Raw genomic sequence first — 23,067 nt, 5'->3', positions numbered from 1 at the left:
TTGTTATTGACAGTGTGGGTGGAAAGGTCAGCGGTTGTTCTACTATCAGTCGAACTAGATGGAGACGTGAAGAGCAGTTACACAAACACCTACAATTTCATCTGTTTTTTAAAGGGTTCCCAGTTAACAGCAGCAGACTACTGTGTCTGACTTTAATGGTGGAGAAGTTGGTTTTATTAAACACGATTCCAATCAATCAATCAATCAATCAATCAATCAATCATCTAATAATAAAGTAGACTGATCTTGAAAGATTAGAGTGATTCAAACTTTGCATGAAATAAAAATCTGCTACATACACCACAGAGCAGAAACAAACATTACATAAGTTGATAAAGTTAAGTCCACAGAGCTGAGCCATAAACTGAGACTGGACACTAACCACTGTGACACAGGTGAGCTACTTCCTGGAACGAGTCAAGCTTCACCTTTGATTTAACATAATAAAAAAGACCTTTGACCATTCTGTGATTTCCAGTTAATTGTAATTAATGTTTTCATATCTATACCTCAACATGTACATTTATTAAAGCCCTCTGATCCCTCAGTTCTGCAGTGTGAATATAAAGACACAGAACGTCTGATCTGTTCTCCAGTGGCTGTCTGAAGAGCTCAGGCCTCATTTAGCGGCTCAGACAGAGGGAGATCAGCGGCTCCTCTCCACCTCCTCCACAGACTAGTTCGGGAAAATCTACTGCCATTCATCAGAAAGTGGAGCTACACAGAAACAACCACTCTATGTTCACCTGATGATCATCAACAAGTCTCTACTCTCCACAGACTCTGCTCACAAACATCCACACAAAACATGTTCATGAATATACATATAGTTTCCTCCTTCGACCCAACGTTGAACTTTATTCGCTGATTAATTTAACGTAAACTATCAAACTAATTTCTGCATGAACAGTAAAAGTAAAATATTAGAAACAGCTGGCTTTACCTTCAGACGGAGGTGTACACAGAGAAAAAGATCTGCGACACAGCGCTAGTGAAAGTGATAGTAAACTGGAATTAGGGAACAGCCTAGTTTTATGACATACATAAAATAATTTGCTCCTGCACATTTAGTTTTGATTCTTTTAGTTCATTTTCTTGATAATACTGATGGTCAGTGCAGGACTGGAGTATTTTACTACAATGTGGTGTTTTTACTAAATGATCTGAATAAATCCTCAGCCGAACAAAGCTGTCTGTTGTGAAGGATTCAGTTTGTGCCTCATAAATGAGTTGTTCAGCCCCTCTGCAGGACTGGAGTGTGTATTTTTTCTGGGGCTTGTGATTAATCATCGTAACCAGCTTCACCTGAGAGGATGTGAATGAAGGGCCTTAAAGAGAACGAGCTGCAGACAACATCCTGAGTTTTGCCACTTTGTTTGTATTGTAGCAGAATGAGCCACACATTCTTTGGACAATGCAAAGCAGAGGAAATATGTTCAAAAGCTCCAAAATAGGAGCCAATCTCAGTCTCTCTGAACACTGGGACTAGCTGGATATTCTTACTGACCTGGAAGGTGTCAGAGGGACTGGATGAAACAGACTGTCACACAGGATCTAGATTTAATCAACACACACAATAAATGTTGGAAAATATAAAATGATCCAAACCCAGAAAATACAAAGATCACTGCCCTCCAGTGGTCACTGTCAGTAACTACAACTGTCCACCTCCAATAACGCAGATGTTCACTCATCTACTGCAGTACTGTAGCTCTAATGTTCATCAGTCTAATAATGACTCTATATGTGAATACAGATAATAATAAACTGTGTAAAGGTGTTTACTACTCTCTGATGATTACAGAGAGGAAATGAAACTTAGTAATAATGACAGGCAGGAGACGTGGTGTAAGAAAATACAACCAGGAGAGATTTTACTTTACAACCAAATGACAAAGATACACTGTAAAATGACCACATAATACAAATCACAATACAGATGGGACAAATCTATACACAATCAGCAACAAGAAACAACGGGATTACTTATGTGAGAAATTTTACATCTACATAAAATATTTAGTTCTTAATGCTTCTGAATAATTCAAGAGGAACTGGACTTTATTTGTTGGTACTGTTAGAATAGATTGATTGCAAATCTGTTGATGATTTTAAATGAAAAACATGTGGATGAAGCTCTCCTCTTGATTCCACCTCCCAGTAATATGGTCCAGTCAGAGTCTCTCTACACACAAGCTGCTGCTGATTCAACTTCTGGATCATCAGGACTCAGCTCATCCTCTCTCAGCACACATACAGTCCTGTTTACCTCGACTCCCACCTATAGAGAGAGGGGAAGAAAGAAGGGAGGAGATGATTTAGTGTATCCAGAGACTCTTTTCATCAGGTGTCAGTCAGTGATGCAGCACATCAAGTATAAAGAGCAGCAGGGACTTCAGTCCTGTTCACAGCAGCTGTGGAGCTCAGCCAGCTTCCTTTCAGCCTCATGTTAACGTGTTGGAGCTGGAAGCTCACAGACCTGCACAGACTTTTAGCATCAAGTCCGTTTCCTCTGCAGATTTCTCTCAAGTCCACAGAGGAAATAAACTGCTGAGAGTCATCAATGCTTCATTACTGCACAAACACTTTAGTGATGGATTTACAGCTGTTTTCTTTCAATAAAGAGTCTGAGTGTGTTGATGAACATCTCATGTGTTTGTGAAGCATCAGCTGACTAAGAAACATTGAAGATATCTGATTAAACTAATGACAGAGATACAGATGTGACAACTGGACCTCAGCAGAGGTTCTGCTCTGTAGAAAGACCACATGGTTACTAAATGTAATGATGGTTCTGTGATTTACAGGCTTCAGTCAGACTGATCTCAGAGCTGTGACAAAGGTGAAACTGATCAGTTGTTTAGTTTTGAGGTAAGAGAACAAAGAGTCTGAGATCAGATCTGATGAATGAGGACCACTGTGTCAAGGTTCTATGTCTGTCTTTTATTTTGTGATTATGTTTTGAAGTTTCCTGTTTTATTTTGTCATGTTTCCTAGTTTCCTGTCCATCGTTTTTCCTTGTGGTTTTGCCATGTCTGTCTGTGTCATGTTGTGTATCCTGTTTTACTTTGTTAAGTTCCTGATTTCCTGTCTTGTGCCTCTTTGTCTCTTGATTGTTAATTTGTCTCACCTGCGTTGATTGTCCTCATGCGTCTCACCTGTGTCTTGTCAGCCTTGAGCCCTCTTGTGCATATATAGCCCTGCCTTTCCTTTTGTTCCTTTTCACGTTGTTAATGTCTCCACGCCATGTTTCCATGTCTTGTTCCATGTTGCATGATTCTTTTGATTTTTGGATTTTGGATTTTCCTGCCTTGCTTGCAGTGCCTGTTGTTTGTCAATTATTAAATATCCCTTTTCCTTGGAACTCCCTGTCTCATCATTAGTCCTGCATCTGGGTCCTCACCTCAACACCCATCCCACTTGACACACTGTCTCTATTCATCTAGTAAGGCTGTCAGCTGGAATCCACATTTATTTCCTGAAAACATCAACACAACAAACTTCTGGATGATCTGATTGTCTGACTGTTGTCTCTGTCTTTTTGTCCAGTCTGTCTTCATTCTCCTCTGACAGCATCTCTGAAGAAAACAGCAGCAGGTTTCCAGGAAACACTTTAGATTCTCTGTCTGGTACAAAACTACCGAAAGAAGTATGAACTGACTCCAACCCTCCACTCACCTCAGAGTCTCCAGTCTACAGTCTGGACTCTTCACAAGATCAAGCAGCTGCTTCACTCCTGATTGCTGTAGTTTGAAGTTGTAACTCAGGTCCAGATGTTTCAGATGGGAGGGGTTGGGCTTCAGAGCTGAGACCAGATAATCACAACTGATCTTTGACAAACTGCAGAAACTCAGTCTGAATAAAGAATAAAATATGTTAATAGAATCACTGATAATCAATCAGATGTGTTCAGGTTTTAATGTTCAGATCAACATTACTACGTCCTAATCAATGAACTGTTCTCTAAAATGAGTAGAGTGACTTTGTCCTTGTGTTATTGTGGATCATCATGTCAGCCTTCTACACTTTGAACTAACACTCATCTTTGAGATGATAGACTAAATTCAAGACAAGAAAAGAGAAAATATAAACAGGAGGAAATTTGCATCTTCATGGATGGGAAAATTCAGTATGAACAAAAAATAATATCCTCATGCACAATAGTAACAGACATCCTCATGCACAATAGTAACAGACATCCAGTGAACTGACCTCAGAGTCTCCAGTCTACAGTCTGGACTCTCCAGAAAACCACACAGATGTTTCACTCCCGAATCCTCCAGGTTGTTTTCACTCAGGTCCAGATGTTTCAGATGGGAGGGGTTGGACTTCAGAGCTGAGACCAGAGAATCACAGCTGATCTCTGATAAACAGCAGTGCCTCAATCTGAAAAAAATAAAATAAAATATGTTCATAAAATGTTTGATAATCAGATGTGATCAGGTTTTAATGTTCAGATCAACATTACTACGTCCTAATCAATGAGCTGTTCTCTAAAATGAGTAGAGAACTTTGTCCATGTGTTATTGTGGATCATCATCATGTCAGCCTTCTATACACTTCATCGAAACATCAACACAACATTTAGACAACTATTCATGTCAACACATATCAATAACATGCTGCTGACCTCAGTCAAGTCTCTCATTACAGCAGTGGCATGCACAGACTTTTTGAAGGGCAGGGGCAGAAAGAAAAAAAGGGCACATATAGCACGTCCTCACCACTGGAGAGGTCACTTAGACACATTTGATATATTATACAAATGGCACATTATATAGTCTTAAAACATACTAACCAGACAGACTACTTAATTTAGTTTGCTGGTAGGATCAGCATCCACGAGAACTGTGTGGATTACAACGTTGGACTGTGAAGAACACACAGCGACATGGATCTATGAAGGAAATGAATCCATAGGAGGTCTGGGGGTCTTCCCCCAGAAAATGTTCAATTAAGTAGATGCCATTTCCTGTATTCTAGTGCATTTTAACACCATATTAGCACCAGATAATCCAAACTGGTTTTCTGAGACATAGTATAGAGATATACTGTAAAAAAAAAAAAAAAAAAAGTAATATAACAGAATTTTACTGTGTATTTTGACAGATTATTTTTGTATTTTAAAAATACAGAAACAATCTGGACAATCAACGAAAAAGACTGCGATTTTACACATCACATGTAAAATAACATGAAATCGCTGTAACTGAGAAAATACGTGTGAAAACATGATATTTCTGTTCTTTAACAAAACAAAACCATTACAAATACAGCTATTTATTGTAAAGATATGTTCATAAATGTATCGTAATTTTACAAATATTAGTCTGTTATTTAATGGAATAAACTGTAAAATTCAACAAAACTTAAAACTTTAAAAAATCTTTTAAAATTACTAAGAAAATAATTTATAATTAATAGTAAAATAACTATTTAACACTGTAGGCTATCGTGTGTATATATACAATCCAATGTAAATCACAACGTCTTGAATTATTTTTAATTTTTATTTTATTTATTTTTTTCGTCTTGAACAAAACACATGTAATCAGGAGATATTTTACTGCTGCAACGTCTCCCTGCACAAACACAAACGTGAACGCGACATGTCATTGGAGTGCGTGCTTTGAAAAGCACGGGTCCCGTTTGGATTGGTCGACAGAAACGGTTGGAGAAGAAGAAGAAGAAGAAGAAGAAGAAGAGAAGAGAAGAGAAGAAGAGAAGACATGCCATTGGCTGTTGGACACTGAGCATCCGTCTTTGACGTTACGCTTAACAAGGTCAACAACCACCACGCGGCTGTTCCCGTTTGGTCACAGAAACTTGGAGCAAACAGCAGCTAATGTTGAGGCGGAGGAAGGACGAAGGCAGAAGGCAAGTATCAAACTGAAGCTTAGTAGTATTAGCTTTATTTACCACCATGCCTTTGACTTTACTCAGTCGACAAAACCAATCCGCTAGCATGTCGTCAATTGAAATGTTAGCTAACTATGACTGTTAGCTAACTATGACTAACTGCCAGTGTTAGTCATAGATATATATCTATGAGTGTTAGTAGTCAGCCAGACCAACCACTTTTTATTTTATTTACGCTAACGTTAGCTTAGCACTTAACAGTGAGTCATTATGTTTACTTTTGTGAACTGACTGACACAGGAGGAGAGAAAGAGGAACAACATTTGTTTAGATCTGCAACAATGAACAATAAGTGATTATTAACCTTCTTCTACATTTTCACTAATTTTTTGGACATAAGCTTTACTGTGTCACTTCAAATGGCATGATTTCTGGCTAGGATAGGAAGCTGGATTTTAGTGAATGTGTGAAAATGTCAAAGTTTTCTTTCCACGCAGACTGCTCCTACTCCTCCACTTGCAGGTGTTGCTAATAAGCCATTTTAAGTGTTTTTTCTTCCAAAGAAGAGGGAATAAATATTTTATAAATGATACTGAGATTTGGTAATGGTTTATTTCAACCAGTTACTCTTTCTTAAAATTAATATTTTCATCTTCCTCTTGCCTCTCACAAATACAGGAGGAGCGACCTACTCTGCCCTTTTCAAGGTTTTTCAAATTTTAATTTTGGTGCAACACTAGTCAGTGGTCAACATGAAATTCAAAACAATACTGAAAAATATGTAAAGGATAAGCTAACGATCATCTTCTAGTTTATTGAGGGGAGATCTGCTAACACAGTTTAGGTAGACTTTTTCACAACCATAGCATTTATTTAGATTTTGGCAAATTTCATGATTCATCATTTTTTTTCCTTCTCTGCAGATAAGTGGTGAGAGTTGATTTCATGGCATAAACTGGTGGTTACTGTACAGAACTGAGCAGCTACCGAGATGCAGTGGAAAGGCACTCAGTACAAAAAGGCTCTTTCTGTGTTTAAACCAAAGTGAGGCACTTGAATTCAGACAGATTCAGCTCATGCTTGTGATGCAGGACCAGCATGTATACTTTATTGTTACACCTCATGATGTGTCTTATGTGCCAGCATTTGCATTGTATGAAGTGAAACAAGCATGAAATGTTGGAAGCCTGAGTAGAAACTAGATTATTACCATTTGCATGTGTACAAGCTTTGTGGGACAAGAGTAATTTCACTTAAGCATAGCATTGTTGACTCAGAGTCATCTGGAGTTTGAAAGATTAAAATCTGACAGTAACAGTATTTTTCATCCCTTCTAGTCCTCCTAGTCATGGATGCAGAGAGTCCGCTTCTGTCTTTCATCAAATCAGTGCCTAAACTGAGAGACCCTGAGCCTTTGCTGGAGCATCTGCAATGTTTAGGAGTTGAGGACCTGAGCTACCTGCAGGAGAGTGACCTCCTTTCTGTCCTCAGACCAGTTGAAGCCAAGAAACGTCTGTCACTGCTCAAAAAGACAAGTATGTGTTTCAGTTTGTACAGAATAAACTTTCACATTAAAAAAATGTGCATAGTCAAAATCTACTTATTAGGTCCACCTGTACTAATCAATGCAGTCCAATACAGCAGGTCTACTTTGAATTATACTTCAAAGAATCTTCTCTACATTTTTGTTGATGTTTTGAAAAAGGTGATGACTATACACTACATCTTGTTCATCATTGATTTCATAGTGGGTCTAAGTGGTGGTGTACTGCATTATATTGAGAAAGGAACAGTTTAAAATATATCAATGGCTACTGAGGATAGAATTATGTTAGGTAATAATATACCCACATTGAGCTATGTGATGTCTGTGTTTAAATATTACTACTATCTGTCCTTTAATAAGGCCAACAACATGTCTTGGACAGTCCTCCAAGCAGCCAGAGCAACCAACAGTTGAGCAGAGCCCGTACCAGGACAAGTCCAGTAACACAGTCTGACCAGATGCCCCTCTCTGGTGAGTACATGCATCTGATGCACACAATTACTCTTTTGGGTTAGATGGGCTGAAAAATAACATAATCTACCTGTAACTTAGTGTAATATAATACAATCAGCAGCAGTGAATTGACAGTGTGCTTATAAATCAGTATCATCAGTTGGGTCTATCTTCTCTAGATTCTGATTCGGTAGCAAATGACACACAACTGATGATGGGATGGGATTATGGGATGAACACAGGATACTTTATCACAATGTACATAAAAAAATGACTTTTGTATCCAGCAGTAGCAATAGTTCCCCCAACAACAATATGTTGTTCATTTAATTCCTATGTATAGTCAGCCTGGTGTGTATTTTCTTTGTAGTGTGTTATGTTGAGATCTCGCAAGCTTGTCTGTCCCAAAGCAACGGTGCCATCTACAGTGGGACTCCTGTGACTGCTGTGGTGTTGGAAAAGGCTGTATCTTCTTGCACCTTTATCCTGGTCCTGCCTCTTAAACTGTTATTAGCTGTTATTATTTAATAACTGCTAATGTTTTCTGTCTTCTCTTCAGGTGGTTACAGCTCAGAAACTGCAACTTCACTACGATCAACAAGTAGTTCAAGTATGGACACCACACTTCGTCAACTGTATAGAGCAGGGGTCGGCAACCCGGGGCTCCAGAGCCGCATGCAGCACTTTCGTTCCTCTGTTGCAGCTCTCTGCAGTGAGCGGTGTGGAGCAAGGACACTGATCAAAGCCGTTCACTTTTTAACGCTCACTAACTGCCTCAGAATAGCGGCAACTAGTCACTCATCAGTGAACGAGTGAGAATTACACAACAACTGAATGACACTGAATGCCACACCACACTCATGGTTGTAACATCAACCAAAAAACACTGAACTCCCACAGTGCATTCCAGCTCATTTACTAGTTGCTTTCGAGTATTTAATTCAAATGTATTTTTATTTTAGTACATTAGTTTTTTAAATATAATTCTCAATTTGAATTGATGGTGATTTTTTTTAACATTAAAATAAAATGTGTTTAATTTTTTGTTGCACAAAATATATGCCACAACTTCCAACGTACGACACCCACCGGCAGGTCCAGCCCGCTATTTATTGAACTTTTCGACCCCAGGTAAGCCAACCATGGATAAATCCCCGTTATGTATGCATAATGCAATTTCGTTTTCTCTGTAGCAGTTATTTCATTTCATAAATGCAACACTATGGGCCTAGCATTGAGGTGAAAACGATATATACAGTGTTATCTTCTTTTTAGATGTCAAAGGGGTTTTGTGGCTCCCAGTGTTTTCTTTCCAAATGGCTCTTTGAGTGTTGCGGGTTGCCAACCCCTGGTATAGAGTATGGATTCATTTCCAGTGACGTTTCACCAAGTTTCTAATCAGTGTTGTGGATGTATGGTGACTTGTATGTAAATTGGTAACTCAACTTTTTTTATTTTATTTTATTTTTTTTTTATTTTTCTTTCATTACCAGTTCAGTTGAATTTTGTTTTGGTTTTGTTTTTGTTTCAGAACCAGTCATTTTATTTGAATAGATTTTTGAATGTTGCTGTAATAATGGTTACCTGCTACAGTTGAATAAAAAGACAGAGAATGGGAAATTGTAGCTGTTCTTGTTCAGCTTGGTCTCATTTTTTCTCATGTTCTCATGTTTTGAAAAGATCAAATTATTGTTGTATACTGCTATATTTCATCTAATCTAATATACCCTACAGCCTTTTTAAATAAAATAATGCCATTAAAACAACTAATAAGAGCACATTTCTGTAACTTTAAGCATTATTATTAATTTTACCATGTTAATTTGCCGTCTTTATGGGTAATTTCAATTTTTTAAAATGTCAAATGTTTGTAATTAAACGTTAAAAACAACGTAAAACAATTAAATATCCATTTGATATTTTCTAAAATTAACAGTAAATTCTTGCAATCTAACAAAATATCTAGTTTTGCAAGAGTTTTTTGATGTGTTTTGAAAGATTAATCACATTATTTTGTGTCATATACTGTTGTATTACATCAAATGTAAATTATTATACAATCTCTATAAAATAATGTCATTAAAACCGATTAATAACAGCACATTTCTGTACATTTATGCATTATTGTTCGTAATACAACATTTATTTACCATATTTCTAGGTGATTTAATTGTTTTAAAATGTGAAAATGTTTCTGATTAAATGTTAAAACAACCTGAAAATACGATGAAATTGTGTTAAAATTACAAATACAAACTGTATTTTAATTATGGAGAATAACTGTGTTTTTACGAGTAAGAAATTTTGTATTTTTATGGCGCCCCTGCTGCCAGAAATTGACCATTTTTTGATTTTTTTTTACAGTGTAGGTTAACAAAGGGCCCAACATAAAAGTCATCACAACAGTTATGTGTCACACGTTTTGGCGTTTTGGCTCCCAAGAGGGCACTTGAGGGAACTTTAGCACGTTTTTCAACAATTGGGCCACGAGGGGGGGGGCAACCACCCCCCAACCAACTGTTGCTGGTCCATTTTCTATCTGTCAATCCTGACAAGAGAACTGTTTAATGTGGTAAAAACATTCAGTGAGCTGACCTCAGAGTCTCCAGTCTACAGTTTGGACTCTTCAGTCCAACACACAGCTGCTTCACTCCTGAATCCTGCAGTTTGCTGTTGTAACTCAGGTCCAACTCTGTCAGATGGGAGGGGTTGGACTTCAGAGCTGAGGCCACAACTTCATAGTGACTCTCAGAGAGTTCACAGTCAGATAATCTGTCATGACACATGAATACAAATTATGTTAATATGAATGAAGAAACTTTATTTACTTCATGAAAACTAAATAATATCCTGTTTGATATTTTGTTTTTCACATCAGTGATTCAGCTTCTTATCTGTCATGACACAATAATTCTCATCAGTTTCTCTTAAAGCATTAAATTGTTAAATTTGCTTTCATTTAATTTGTGAAAAATATCATGTATATATAAATAAAGGAAAAGAAACAGAAGAAATGTACATTCTCACTGTGTTTCATACAACGGACATGTAATGTTTGCAATAAAGAAGTTAAACACTGTTTAATAGGGTGAAAATTTTATACTGTGAACATTAAAAGAACTAAACTAATCTAAACTGATTTATAATGTTAATCACATCTGGACTCACTGAGCCTTTCTGCAGTTCCTCACAGCTGGAATCAGTCTCCGTCGTCCCTCCCATGATGTGTAGAACTTCTTCAGGTCCAACTCATCCAGAACCTCCTCTGACATCTGCAGCATGTAGGCCAGAGCTGAGCAGTGGATCACAGAGAGTTCCTTCTCTGATTTGTTCTTTGACTTCAGGAACTCTTGGATCTCCTGATGAACTGAGAGGTGGTTCATCTCCATCAGACAGTGGAAGATGTTGATGTTTCGGTCAGGAGAAATGTTGAACAAGTTCATCTCCTTCAGGTTGTTGATGGCTCTCTGGATGATTCCTGGACTGATCTCTGTCTGACCCAGCAGACCTCTTAACAGTCTCTGGTTGGACTGCAGACAGACACCATGAAGGAAGCGAACCATCAGGTCCAGGTGACCATTTGTACTCTGCAGGGATTTCTCCATGACTCTGTTCAGGAAGACATCCAGAGTTGAGTCATTACAGTTTCTTTCCAGGACATTTTCCAGCACCTCTGTCTTCCTGTTGGTGTAACAGTGGATCATGTAGACAGCAGCCAAAAACTCCTGAACACTCAGATGGACGAAGCAGAACACCTTGTCCTGGTATAGTCCTCTCTCCTCTTTAAAGATCTGTGTCAACACTCCTGAGTACACTGAGGCTGCTCTGATATCGATGCCACACTCTGTCAGGTCTGATTCATAGAAGATTAGTTTTCCTTTCAGCAGCTGATCAAAAGCCAGTTTTCCCAGAGATTCAATCATCTCGCTGGTCTCTGGACTCCAGAGTGGATCTGTCTCAGATTCTCCATCATACTTGACCTTCTTGACTTTGGCCTGAACCACCAGGAAGTGGATGTACATCTCAGTCAGGGTCTTGGGCAGCTCTCCTCTCTCTCTGGTTTCCAACACATCCTCCAGAACTGTAGCAGAGATCCAGCAGAAGACTGGGATGTGACACATGGTGTGGAGGCTTTGTGACGTCTTGATGTGGGAGATGATCCTGCTGGCCTGCTCCTCATCTCTGAATCTCTTCCTGAAGTACTCCTCCTTCTGGGGCTCAGTGAACCCTCTGACCTCTGTCACCATGTCAACACACTCAGGAGGGATCTGATTGGCTGCTGCAGGTCGTGTGGTTATCCAGAGGTGAGCAGATGGAAGCAGTTTCCCCCTGATGAGGTTTGTCAGTAGCACATCCACTGAGGTGGACTCTGTAACATCAGTCAGGATCTCAGTTTTGTGGAAGTCCAGAGGAAGTCGACACTCATCCAGACCATCAAAGATGAACACAACCCGAAAGTCTTCAAAGCTGCAGATTCCTGCTTCTTTGGTTTCAGTGAAGAAGTGATGAACAAGTTCCACCAAGCTGAACTTTCTCTCTTTCAACACATTCAGCTCTCTGAAAGTCAATGGAAATGTGAAGAGGATGTCCTGGTTGGCTTTGTCTTCAGCCCAGTCCAGAGTGAACTTCTGTGTTAAGACTGTTTTCCCAATGCCAGCCACTCCCTTTGTCATCACTCTTCTGATTGGTTTATGTCTTCCAGGTGAGGCTTTAAAGATGTCTCCTGGTCTGATGGTTGTTTCTGGTCTGTCTGGTTTCCTGGATGCTGTTTCAATCTGTCTGACCTCATGTTCATGATTGACCTCTGCAGTCTCTCCCACGGTGATGTAGAGCTCTGTGTAGATCTCTTTCAGAAGAGTTGAGTTTCCTGCTTTAGCAATCCCCTCAAACACACACTGGAACTTCTCCTTCAGACTAGATTTAAGTTCACGTTGACCAGCTGGAGCAAAATGTCCTGAATGAACAAACAACAAACAGATCAGTGAAAACATTTCTCTGAATGAATGAGTGATTGTACTGTACCTTGCTTCATCTCTCTCAATGTTCATAGAAATCCTCTTACTGATCTGCAGACGATCAGCAAGCTCCTCCTGCTTCATTCTCCTCAGGAAGTTCAGTGTGATCTTCACAAATGCCTCTCTGCTGCTCCTCCTCTGCTCTTCATCCTCACCCTCCAACACCTCTCATCCTCCCTCTGACTCTCTAAGCATTCTGGGTAATCTGGACTCAGATCCCTCTGAATCTTCTTCAGCTCCTTCTTCACAAAAGTGACAATGTTGTCCTCCAGCAGCTGGAACAGAAAACTATGTGAATGACAACCAGACAGAAATCATGGAGACAAACATCAGATCCATGTTGGATGGACTGACAGTCCAATGGTCTACAAAGAGCAGCATAGAGATGGTGGAAAGTAGTTGTTGTCCATGTACAGACCTTAAATATGGAGTCCAGTTGTGTTTGCTGCTGATGAACAGACTGACCACTGAGAACATTTATACTCTGCTGCTTCACTCTGTGAATGAATCATCAACAATTAGTTCACATCATATCAGTCCACAGAGACCAACATGTAAATGTCCATGAAGTGATATCTGGATGTGAAGAGTGAATCAGATCACTCCTTGTAGTCATTAAGGTTGATTATTCTTTCTGTTCCCACTGAGAATCAAAAGCTTTCAGCTCTTTCTTCTTGATGTTTGGTCACTAACTGTATTTACATCTGATTTCTGACATAATTTCTGGTTCCATTTGTCTCCTGAATGAATAATTTTAATGTTGATCTTATAACAGAGTCAGTCAGGTTCAGGTTATGGTGTCTTGTTCTTCTCACTTTCTCCTGAGATAAACACAGGATAGACTCTGCACGGGAACACACTGATTACAAGTCTATACTGATACAGACACATGTAATGATTCATCTCCACAGCCAGCTCCTGGTTTCCTCCTTCATTATAAGACATTTCTTCTTTAATGCTGAGTTTGTCCTTTTGTTCTTTTTAATTGATGGAGAGTCTGACTTTGAATCAATTTCAGTATGGCTGCAAATCACTGCCATATAATCTGAATGGGGTCCAGGAAGATTTCCACTAATGAAGATGCTGAACATGTTCCCAAACCTCACATCAAGACACAATTAAAAAACTAACCTAAGCAATTTCAACTTAGTCACAGCTTACCTTCTGGAGTCAAATCTTAGTGGTAGTCCCATGGACCTATCACTCTTCATTGATACACTGCTGGGATCAGGTTTGCGTTTGAGTTTAGTTTTCAGTTGATTGTATTCTTGTGTTTTATGGATCCTGACAAAGAAGAGACCAAATTACTAACAGCATTATGTTTCATAACACAGACATTTCTTAATTATTACAAGTTTCATCTGTGAGACAAATGTTATTCACACAAACAACACAACAAAACAATTTTCACAAACAATTTCAACTTAGTCACAATTTACCTTCTGGAGTCAAATCTTAGTGGTAGTCCCATGGACCTATCACTCTTCATAGACACACTGCTGGGATCAGGTTTAGGTTTACGTTCTGGTGTCTGATGGACACTGACAAAGAGAGAGAAAAGCACTTTTAGTCCACAGCCACAGAAGCTGTGTGTGAGATTGTGGAGTTTTGAGCTGTGTGAAATGTGGAAAGACATTAAGGTTGTTTTCAACACACACAGAGTTCTTCATCTCACCTCTGAGCCTCACAGTTCTTCATGTACATCTCACTTGACTCTCTCACATTGGTTTTAGAGGGAGGGACTCCCTCCTCTCTGTCCTCACACTGATCCATGCTGCTGCATTCGCATCAGCTCACACACACTTTCTACCTTTACCTTCAGAGGAAACACAAATCATTCACCTGAACATCAACTTGAATCATCATGGACATTATTAATGCTGTAAAAACATCAGCTGATCCTCCTGTCCCGGTTCTTATTTTCTGTTTCATATCAGTGTCATGTGAAGTCAGACCACAGAGACAGAGAAGCTGTCATCAGTTTCTGTTCTTCTATTATCAGACCAGTAGATAAAGTCAGGAAGCCTCTAACAATAAACGTTTTATTGTATCTATGGTCTTTAACCAAACAAAGTTAAAATCTGTGCTAACAGAGTTTCACCAACACATGGACTCTGAAAACCAGAGAAAACAACATTCTAGATGCGAAAGTTCTCAGTTATCCAGGTCATGGTTCATCCAAAAACAATGAAACAAGGACAACAGGACTTTCTTGAAGACAATTCATCCAAGTAGCTTCTTCAGTTCTAAAGGACTGGTGGAGGAGGTGGATTATTAAATAAACACATCAGAAACTGACTAATGTAAAAACCTAAAAAAAATTAAGGAAGTTGGTTTAGATTTTTAGTTGCCTACTTTGTCCTGATCTTAGATTTTCAGTTTAATCCTACTGGCAACATTTCATTCAATCCTTTGTAAAATACTTTGGGTAGCTAATTAAAGTGTTAAAATGAAAGAATAGGGTGTCTCCTATAACTTATATCAATATCATGTAGCTAGTGTGAATGGTCACATCACTAGGCCCCTTTACTTACGACTGCACCTCCGCAAGGAAATGTCCGCTTCAGCACAGTAAAAGGAAATACTCAAATGAAAACGAAACCCTGAAATGCAATAAATAAAAAAAAACAATAAATGCAACAGTTGTTCCCAAGTGTATAACCTACTTATTCACTAACATAACCAACATGAAATTGAAAAAAAAAATCATACATTTTATGTACAAGGGAGGTCAAAGGTATGAGACACGTGCGCTTATTTTGCAGGGAAAAATTTAGGATTAAACGGGTTAATGTGAACTATCAAACAGATTTCTGCTGAAACTATATCTGATATTAATAAAGAGGGAAACATTAGAAACTGCAGAGCTTACCTTCAGATGGAGAAAAGGTTTAGATTAAGACTTCCTGTTGACGCACATTTGTGGAAGTGAAATTTGAAATGGAAGTTTTAAGGGAGGTGTTTGTGAGAACAGCAACGTCATGAGTCTCTGCTGACATAAGTGTTTCCTATAGTGTAATCTGTTCACATATGGACCATCATTATCAGACTGTAAACATAACAGCTAAAATACTCCAGTAAACATTAAACATCACTGTGAACATCAGTATTATTGGATGTGGACAGTTGTAAGTTACTGGAGGGCTGTAGTATTGATGATTAAAAATACCTTAGGTCTTTTATATACAAGTCTATGATGTGTTTACTGAACTGGTGTCATGCAGTTCATAATTTTACCACCAGAGGGAGACAAATACAATCTACCAGATTGAAACATGTTAAGGGTTGGTACTATTGATCCTTCCGCCTGTTGCTCACATGTGAACTACAGATGTATAAATGTGTGAGCTGTTGAAGTCCGTCTGAAGAGGAGAAGAAAGGTGGTGCCAGGACGAGACAGCGAGTCATCAGTGAGTCCTTCAACAGTGTCCTTCCTAGGAGACATTGATTATTGACTTCAGTTTGTGTGTAGACATTTAAAACACTAGGAGTTCATCACATTCTTCAGACTAGAGAATGACATTTTATTCAAGTCATTATAAATAAATACGATAATTTAGTTCTTATTCCTTAGTCCTTCGTCACAGCAGTACATGCATGAGGTGAAGCAGTGGTGCACCTCGTTGACTTCTTCTCGCCTTGAAACCTGTCAGTTGTTAACTTTGGTGTGGTGCTGAAGGCTGGTAAAGAACCTGTGAGCACCTCTAAGTTGAGAGCACCATTTGTGGGAGTGACTTTGGTGTTCCTGTGCTGCAGTGCCACTCCCGGAACAAACAGAAAACATTAGAAACAGCTGCCTTTACCTTCAGACGGAGGTTTACAGAGAAAAATATCTGCAACACAGCGCTGGTGAAAGTGATAGTAAAGTGGAAGTAGGGAACAGCCTATTTTTATGATTTGCTCCAGCACGTTTAGTTTTGATTCTTTTAGTTCATTTTCTCGTCAGTGCAGGACTGGAGTATTTTACTGCAGTGATGTTTTTACTAAACGATCTGAATAAATCATCCACTAATGACTTCTATAAACACTCATGTGACAGTTTCCATGTTGGAGGAAAACATAGTTTGCAGTGTTATATCTAAAATAATGAGTTGTTCATCCCCTCTGCAGGACTGGAGTGTTTTATTTCTGTGGCTTGTGATTAATCATCTTAACCAGCTTCACCTGAGAGGATGTGAATAAAGGACCTTGAAGAGGCCTAAGATGAGGATCACTGTGTCTCACCTCTCACCTTTTTCTTTTAATGAATGAACTCTTATTGTTGTAACTCTGTCAGGTGTTTCCACTTCATGTTGTAGCCCTCAAGTCGGGGTTGTAACATCCAGGACCCAACCTAGGACCTAGTCCTAGTCAAAGTAAGAATCACAACCCCTAGGTTCTGAGTGAGCAAACTGTCCTTAGTTTATGGTGGAACATGGAGGAAGGTGAATCTTGGATAATTCAGGGTCTCTGTCCCACTGTCACGTTTTATTTTGAAAATGCTTCAGGTCATGTCTAATAATTCTGGTGGAAGAAGGTTTTTCATCAGAAATGTTTCTGATGAAACCATGTTATGAAACCGTTGACCAAACATCATAAAATTATTTAACTATTTAAACCATCATGAATCACTGTCCCTGAACGGTCCTTGAATGATGAAGTGAAAGTGGAGACGCAGTAAGATGATGACTATGTTCGTTTGTTGAGCTTTTGTTGGTGTAATGTGTTGTTTAGTGTTTAATTTATTTAACAGTGTATTCTGGCCTTTTATGGAATCGGTTATGTTCATTTTAAGATACTAAATATGACTCCTTGATCAGAAATCTTCTGTTCTTAAATCATAGATTGAAATCAATGTTCCAATGACCTGTGATGGAGAGTTGTCTCCCTCTGGTGGTGGTAAAGTGAACTGCAAGGCATCCACGATCACTGGCCTCTAGTGGTCACTGTCAGTAACTACAACTGTCCACATCCAATAATACATTGATATTTACTGCATTACTGTCGTTGTCAATGACAATGACACAGTTGTTAGTTTTCACATTTTTTATTGGAGTTTGTACCAAAGGAAATATCAAAGATTTTATATTTTGAATTAACTATATTTATTCTCACACTTTATTTTACAACTAATCTGTTTTCCAGGTCATTTCATTGAACTCTGACTCAGAATTTCTTAAAACATAATCTGTTATTTACCAGAATTTCTTAGAAAAACACAAACAACCATAAACCAACAGTAAATAATCAGTCTGGGTTTCTTGGTGACTCTGACCTGCTGTACATTAATAAATCATCTGCAGGTTAAAGCCTCTGAAATGATGATTTGATGAAAACAACTGTTCTAAGACGCTGAAATCTACTGAACGGAGACAAACAAGTGAAGACAGACATGCAAATATCAACGATGAGAAACATCAGAAAGGACTGTTAATACTGGCAGGTTTACTAGGAGTGATATTATGTCTGTTAAGTATGAACTGACTCCAACCCTCCACTCACCTCAGAGTCTCCAGTCTACAGTCTGGACTCTTCACAAGATCAAGAAGCTGCTTCACATCTGAATCCTTCAGGTTGTTTTCAAAGCTATAGAGTGAAACTTGCACTGTACTTACACTTTGTGGCTACTAGACGGGATAAACATACTGTATTTAGGCAGAGATTGAGAGTAGTTTTACTTGTATCGCTCCATTTTTTCCAAAATTATTAACAAGAAGTAGCAAAAGATGCTGGCAACTTTTACACAGAATATTTTTTATTTTTTTAATGTGTCTGAATAATTCAAGAGGAACTGGACTTCATGTGTTGGTACTGTTAGAATAGATTGGTTGCAGTTCTGTTGATAGTCTTAAACAGTGGTGTAGTCTAGTTTATTCTAGCGGGTGTACTCTGATTGTTCCCCTCCCAGCCTCGTACACCCCCGTCCTGGAGGAACATCTGTTCTGCAGCCCCCCTCCCAGAGCAGCAGCTGCTCCAAAACGGCCCCACACAAGAACCACCAGGCTCATTAATGCATAAATCTGGATCCACACATAACTGAGGTCATGAAAGACTGGTTATGTATTATCTGAATGTAAATGTATTGGAAGCAACACAAGATGTATCAGAGGCATTAACAGCTGGACTTTAATTAACCACTGAACAGACAGTGACAAGACAAATAAGTTCCAAATAAAGAAAAAGGACCTAGAGCTGTTTGTGGATTGTGTCTGAGGACTGGATTTTAAAGGACACCCACTCCTCAGATGTAGACGCCCTTTCCTCTGTGAGGACGCCAGTGGATTTTGTTGCAGTGCAGATACACAACCTGGAGGTAAACAACAACATCAGTAATGAACATGATGATCCATTGTTGTCCTTTTTATATCTATATTAATTAACATTAAGACCTGCTGAACAGAGCCACAACTAGTAATGAACTGTTTACAATCTTCAGCCATGGAGAAGAAAAGTCCTGAAAACTAGACAAAAGGAGGAAAAACTCAACTATATCCATAACATCAGTCATTTAATGGTTAACATGGGGTCTTAATTAATAAGATGACAATGAATTCATTTCTTTTTTATTATTTTCTGAATGAACTACGTTAACATTTGAACACAGCATTAACTTTGTACATTTAAACTATTTCTAGCAGCTTTAAATGTCATCTAATGTTTCCCTAACTTTCCGTTTCTCCACTCTAACCAAGGACGCCTGTTTTTAAATTCCCTCTCCTGACTCTCACTCCACAAGGCTGGCCAGGTCCAGTTCTCATCTGCACAAACACACACACAGAGCAGAAGCAGCTCCTTCATTTCAACCAAACCACCAGTGACTAGTTTTAGATAGAATTCGATGAGCCAATCAGCTGCTATTCCAGTAGTGGTGACTATTATTCTAACATACATGAGTTCCACTTACCAGGTAGGGCGACAGCGTCATCAGCTCTCCTTCCCTACCATCTCAAATAGTGTCACTGGGCTTCCTTTTCTTTCTTCTCATTGTTTTTTCTCCACATTCCTTCTCCACTGACGAGCGTTGGACCAGTTGAAGTTGTCGACTTGTTGCCGCCGCACAACTTCACTGCTTCCTTAGTAGTTAACGTCAGGTCCACGTCATGCTTGACGGAAGCCCCCATGGTCCAAAAGTGAACGCTTGGTAACACAGAGAAGGTCCATTTATGAACGGGAAAGTGAAGTTAAGTCACTAAACCAGGCTGATACATATCGTTGTGTGTTTTCAGCGGTTAGATGACAATTCAGGAGCTTTTCTAGTGGATCTACTGGATCGTATACCTGCGTGTCACATAAACCACTGGTCTGAAATGGAGAAACATGTGGATGAAACTCTCCTCTTGACTCCATCTCCCAGTAACATGGTCCATCAGAGTTTCTCTACACACAAGCTGCTGCTGATTCAACCTCTGGATCATCAGGACTCAGCTCATCCACTCTCAGCTCACATACCATCCTGTTTACCTTTACTCCCATCTATAGAGAGAAGAAGAAAGAAGAGAAGAGATGATTTACTGCTTCATCTCTCACTCTAAACGTATTCAGCTGAAGGAGATTAACAACCAATCAAGGCCTAAATCAACAGTCTCAACTTTTAAAATGTGAATATCTGCTACTTTTCTTGCCTTCAGCTGTAGGAAATCAGAAAAGAAGTTTTTCTCCAGTTTCTGGTCATTTTAAAGAGAAACTAATTGATGAATAAGAACAGTCCTTTATATTCACCTCATTTAAACTGATGCTCAACCTGTAGACCCAACACCTCACAGCTGCAACCAATGGAAATGGTTGATTTCTTTCTGAAGCTGAACATTTAGGTTATTAAATTTACAGCTAAATAAAGCAGTAAACTAACAAATCTTTCCATTTAAGATGTTGTGTCCATTCAAACGACTCCCTTTGCTTTAGCTGAATCACTTAATCATTGTCCTCCTGCCAATAGAGAAGGCCTAGTTTGGAAAATAACCACTTTGAGACATTTCCAGTCACAGGGACACCTTGATAAAGTTGTTCTCATCAGAGAGGAGGAACAATCTGTCCTCAAAGAGGTTGAAGCACGCACATTCAATCTGAAAATGTCTTGAGAATTTTCCCCGGCTGAAAAAATGTGTGGAAAAGTGTTGGTGTCCTGCAGCAGAACTTGAAACTATCTGGTCTGGACTGATGTTTGGATTAATGCGACAGAAAGGGTGACAAAAGGAGATTTATGTGGAAACGGACAGAGCAAAGGATTTTTCTTTAGAGTATGGGGAGCTAAAAACAGTGATTGGGTTTCGTGGCTTTGTTAAATCGTCGTGATACCACTTATACAGATCATCACTGTTTGGGATAGGTTCAGCTGGATAAGTTGGAGTAAAACCAGATAAGTTGAAATTGCTTCGTGATACAGGCCTCTGGTGAAAGTTTCATGTCAATAGCACCTTTAGAAATATGTTTACTATGAAAAATTGTGGTGTGTGGCACTTCTAATGGGCCGGCCACTTGAGGACAGGAAAAATCTGTCTTTATCGTCTGCATTTGGGTTGATGTAATGGCAGCAGATGTTCTTAAGATATACTTCCAGTATCTGTGGAGACAGAATATGAATGAAGTCAATGTCTGTAGAGTTACTTAATGTGTCGCTGTAATGCATGGTGAGCCATTTCAGCCTGCTAGAGAACTTACTGATGCCTCCTCTGAAGACAGGACTAATGTGGGTATTTGCATGGTTAACGTCTTGTGATTGCTGACACCAATACAGCATTTGTCACCAACCACTCTCCATCCACTCTTGTGTCTGAAAAGCAATGAAAGACACAATGTGAATTACTGACATCAATCAAGAATCAAGAGTCTATATTGTCATTGTATGAACATCATGGAATTTTGAACAACATGCACAAGTCACATTGTGTCATTCCTTCCACTGCTCCTGGTGTCTGGAAGTGCTTTAAGATCAGGATGGCCTCACAATAGTAGCGAAACAGCTACAGTTTTGCTTTGTAGAGACACATGGTGACCATTGATGAATATTTTTGAAATATAAACCACGTTCTTTGTTGCAACATCCAGAAGTTGCTGACAGTCTATGATGCTCTTCTGACACTTCATGAAGCGCTCATACCTGGAATGACATACAAGACCACAATAAGGAACACAACTACGTGTTTGTGCGTCACATAATCTCTGTGTAGTGCAGACAAATGAGTATCAGTGACGTGAAAGAAGTCATTAAAAGAAAGCTTTAGCAAATTAAGTTACAGGTGATAATTCACACATCAACATGAAAATGAAAATAACCTCCTTTTAATTGAATATTAATTTGTTTACCACTAATCCTATCTGTGCCCGCAATGGGTACAGTTTCTCCCTACCCTGACATCGGATGTAAAAATGAGAGGGGAATAGCTGGCAGAGGCTGTACTGTAGTATGCCATCCTTTGGTCTGAGGCAGAATGACAATGCCCCGCAGAAAGAGGATATATTTTTTGTGAGGAGATTTGTGACCGACAAGGATACTTGGCATAATGTGAATGTGAAATGGAGCACTAATGCTGAATAAAAGCATAGCTGGGGTAGCTAACAACCAATCTGTGTACATCCACAGAACTCACAGAGGACGTTGTGTGGACATTTTTTGTTCTATGTGCCAATTGCCATTTCCAAAACCAGCTGTAAATTCAAAGATTACCTCTGCTGCCTTTGTATTTTGTGTTACCATGTGGTTTCATTTACGTATATTTAGAGTCTCTGTTTCCACTTCAACACCCAGGTGTACTTACTGATATTTTGAATTGAATTGAAAATTCGTAGATAACATTGTCGTAGACTGAAATACAGCATGTGTTCAGTGCCTTTATGAAACCGTTTATATTGAATAATTTCTGTGTATTGTCAATGCTTTTGATTTCAATAGTGTATTCAAATCATCGATAAATGTTAAGATTAAAAAAGGCAAAAAGAATGAAAACTTGTCATTTTGTGTTTATTCATTTATTAAAAAAAGAATAACTTATTTTCATTAAGAACACAAGTAAGCTGTTTTTTTTGTTTGTTTTTTTTTTATTTACAAAAATACAGTTTTAACTATTCCTCTCCTACGCACATGCTGACATTGTTATTTGAACATAGCTAAAGATGTGATTGGCTACTATGCCTTCTAAAAATCTTTAGGTGTAAAGCATACCATGTAAAAGATTTGGGAATCTACCCCAAACAATATATATAAATGTTACATATGAG

The 23,067-nt window shown here is 38.8% G+C and overlaps 1 protein-coding gene and 3 long non-coding RNA genes across 4 annotated transcripts in view; all 4 read right to left on the bottom strand.

Moving 5' to 3' along the window:
* The window catches only part of LOC125001199 (NLR family CARD domain-containing protein 3-like), a 283,132-nt gene that overhangs the window by 8,515 nt on the left and 251,550 nt on the right, over positions 1–23,067 (bottom strand). The window contains exons 4-6 of the mRNA XM_047577122.1: positions 11,027–11,613; positions 10,454–10,630; positions 4,213–4,386 (exon numbers count right to left, since the gene is read on the bottom strand). Coding sequence (XP_047433078.1) covers positions 4,213–4,386; positions 10,454–10,630; positions 11,027–11,613 — 938 coding nt within the window. The remainder of the gene's footprint in view (positions 1–4,212; positions 4,387–10,453; positions 10,631–11,026; positions 11,614–23,067) is intronic.
* LOC125000733 lies at positions 1,850–3,737 on the bottom strand. The gene is made up of 2 exons (XR_007111377.1): positions 3,679–3,737; positions 1,850–2,281 (listed from the first exon to the last, which is right to left on the bottom strand). It is a non-coding gene; the product is annotated as an uncharacterized LOC125000733 (long non-coding RNA).
* Positions 13,304–14,540, bottom strand: LOC125000732. The gene is made up of 3 exons (XR_007111376.1): positions 14,313–14,540; positions 14,035–14,157; positions 13,304–13,370 (listed from the first exon to the last, which is right to left on the bottom strand). It is a non-coding gene; the product is annotated as an uncharacterized LOC125000732 (long non-coding RNA).
* On the bottom strand, positions 18,967–19,917 carry LOC125000726. Its single transcript, XR_007111371.1, has 2 exons — positions 19,757–19,917; positions 18,967–19,159 (listed from the first exon to the last, which is right to left on the bottom strand). It is a non-coding gene; the product is annotated as an uncharacterized LOC125000726 (long non-coding RNA).

This window comes from Mugil cephalus, chromosome 23 (assembly GCF_022458985.1).
Source record: "Mugil cephalus isolate CIBA_MC_2020 chromosome 23, CIBA_Mcephalus_1.1, whole genome shotgun sequence".
Classification (NCBI taxonomy): Eukaryota; Metazoa; Chordata; class Actinopteri; order Mugiliformes; family Mugilidae; genus Mugil; species Mugil cephalus.
The sequence above is the reverse complement of the archived record's forward strand: the minus strand, read 5'-3'. Positions and strand labels throughout refer to the sequence as shown.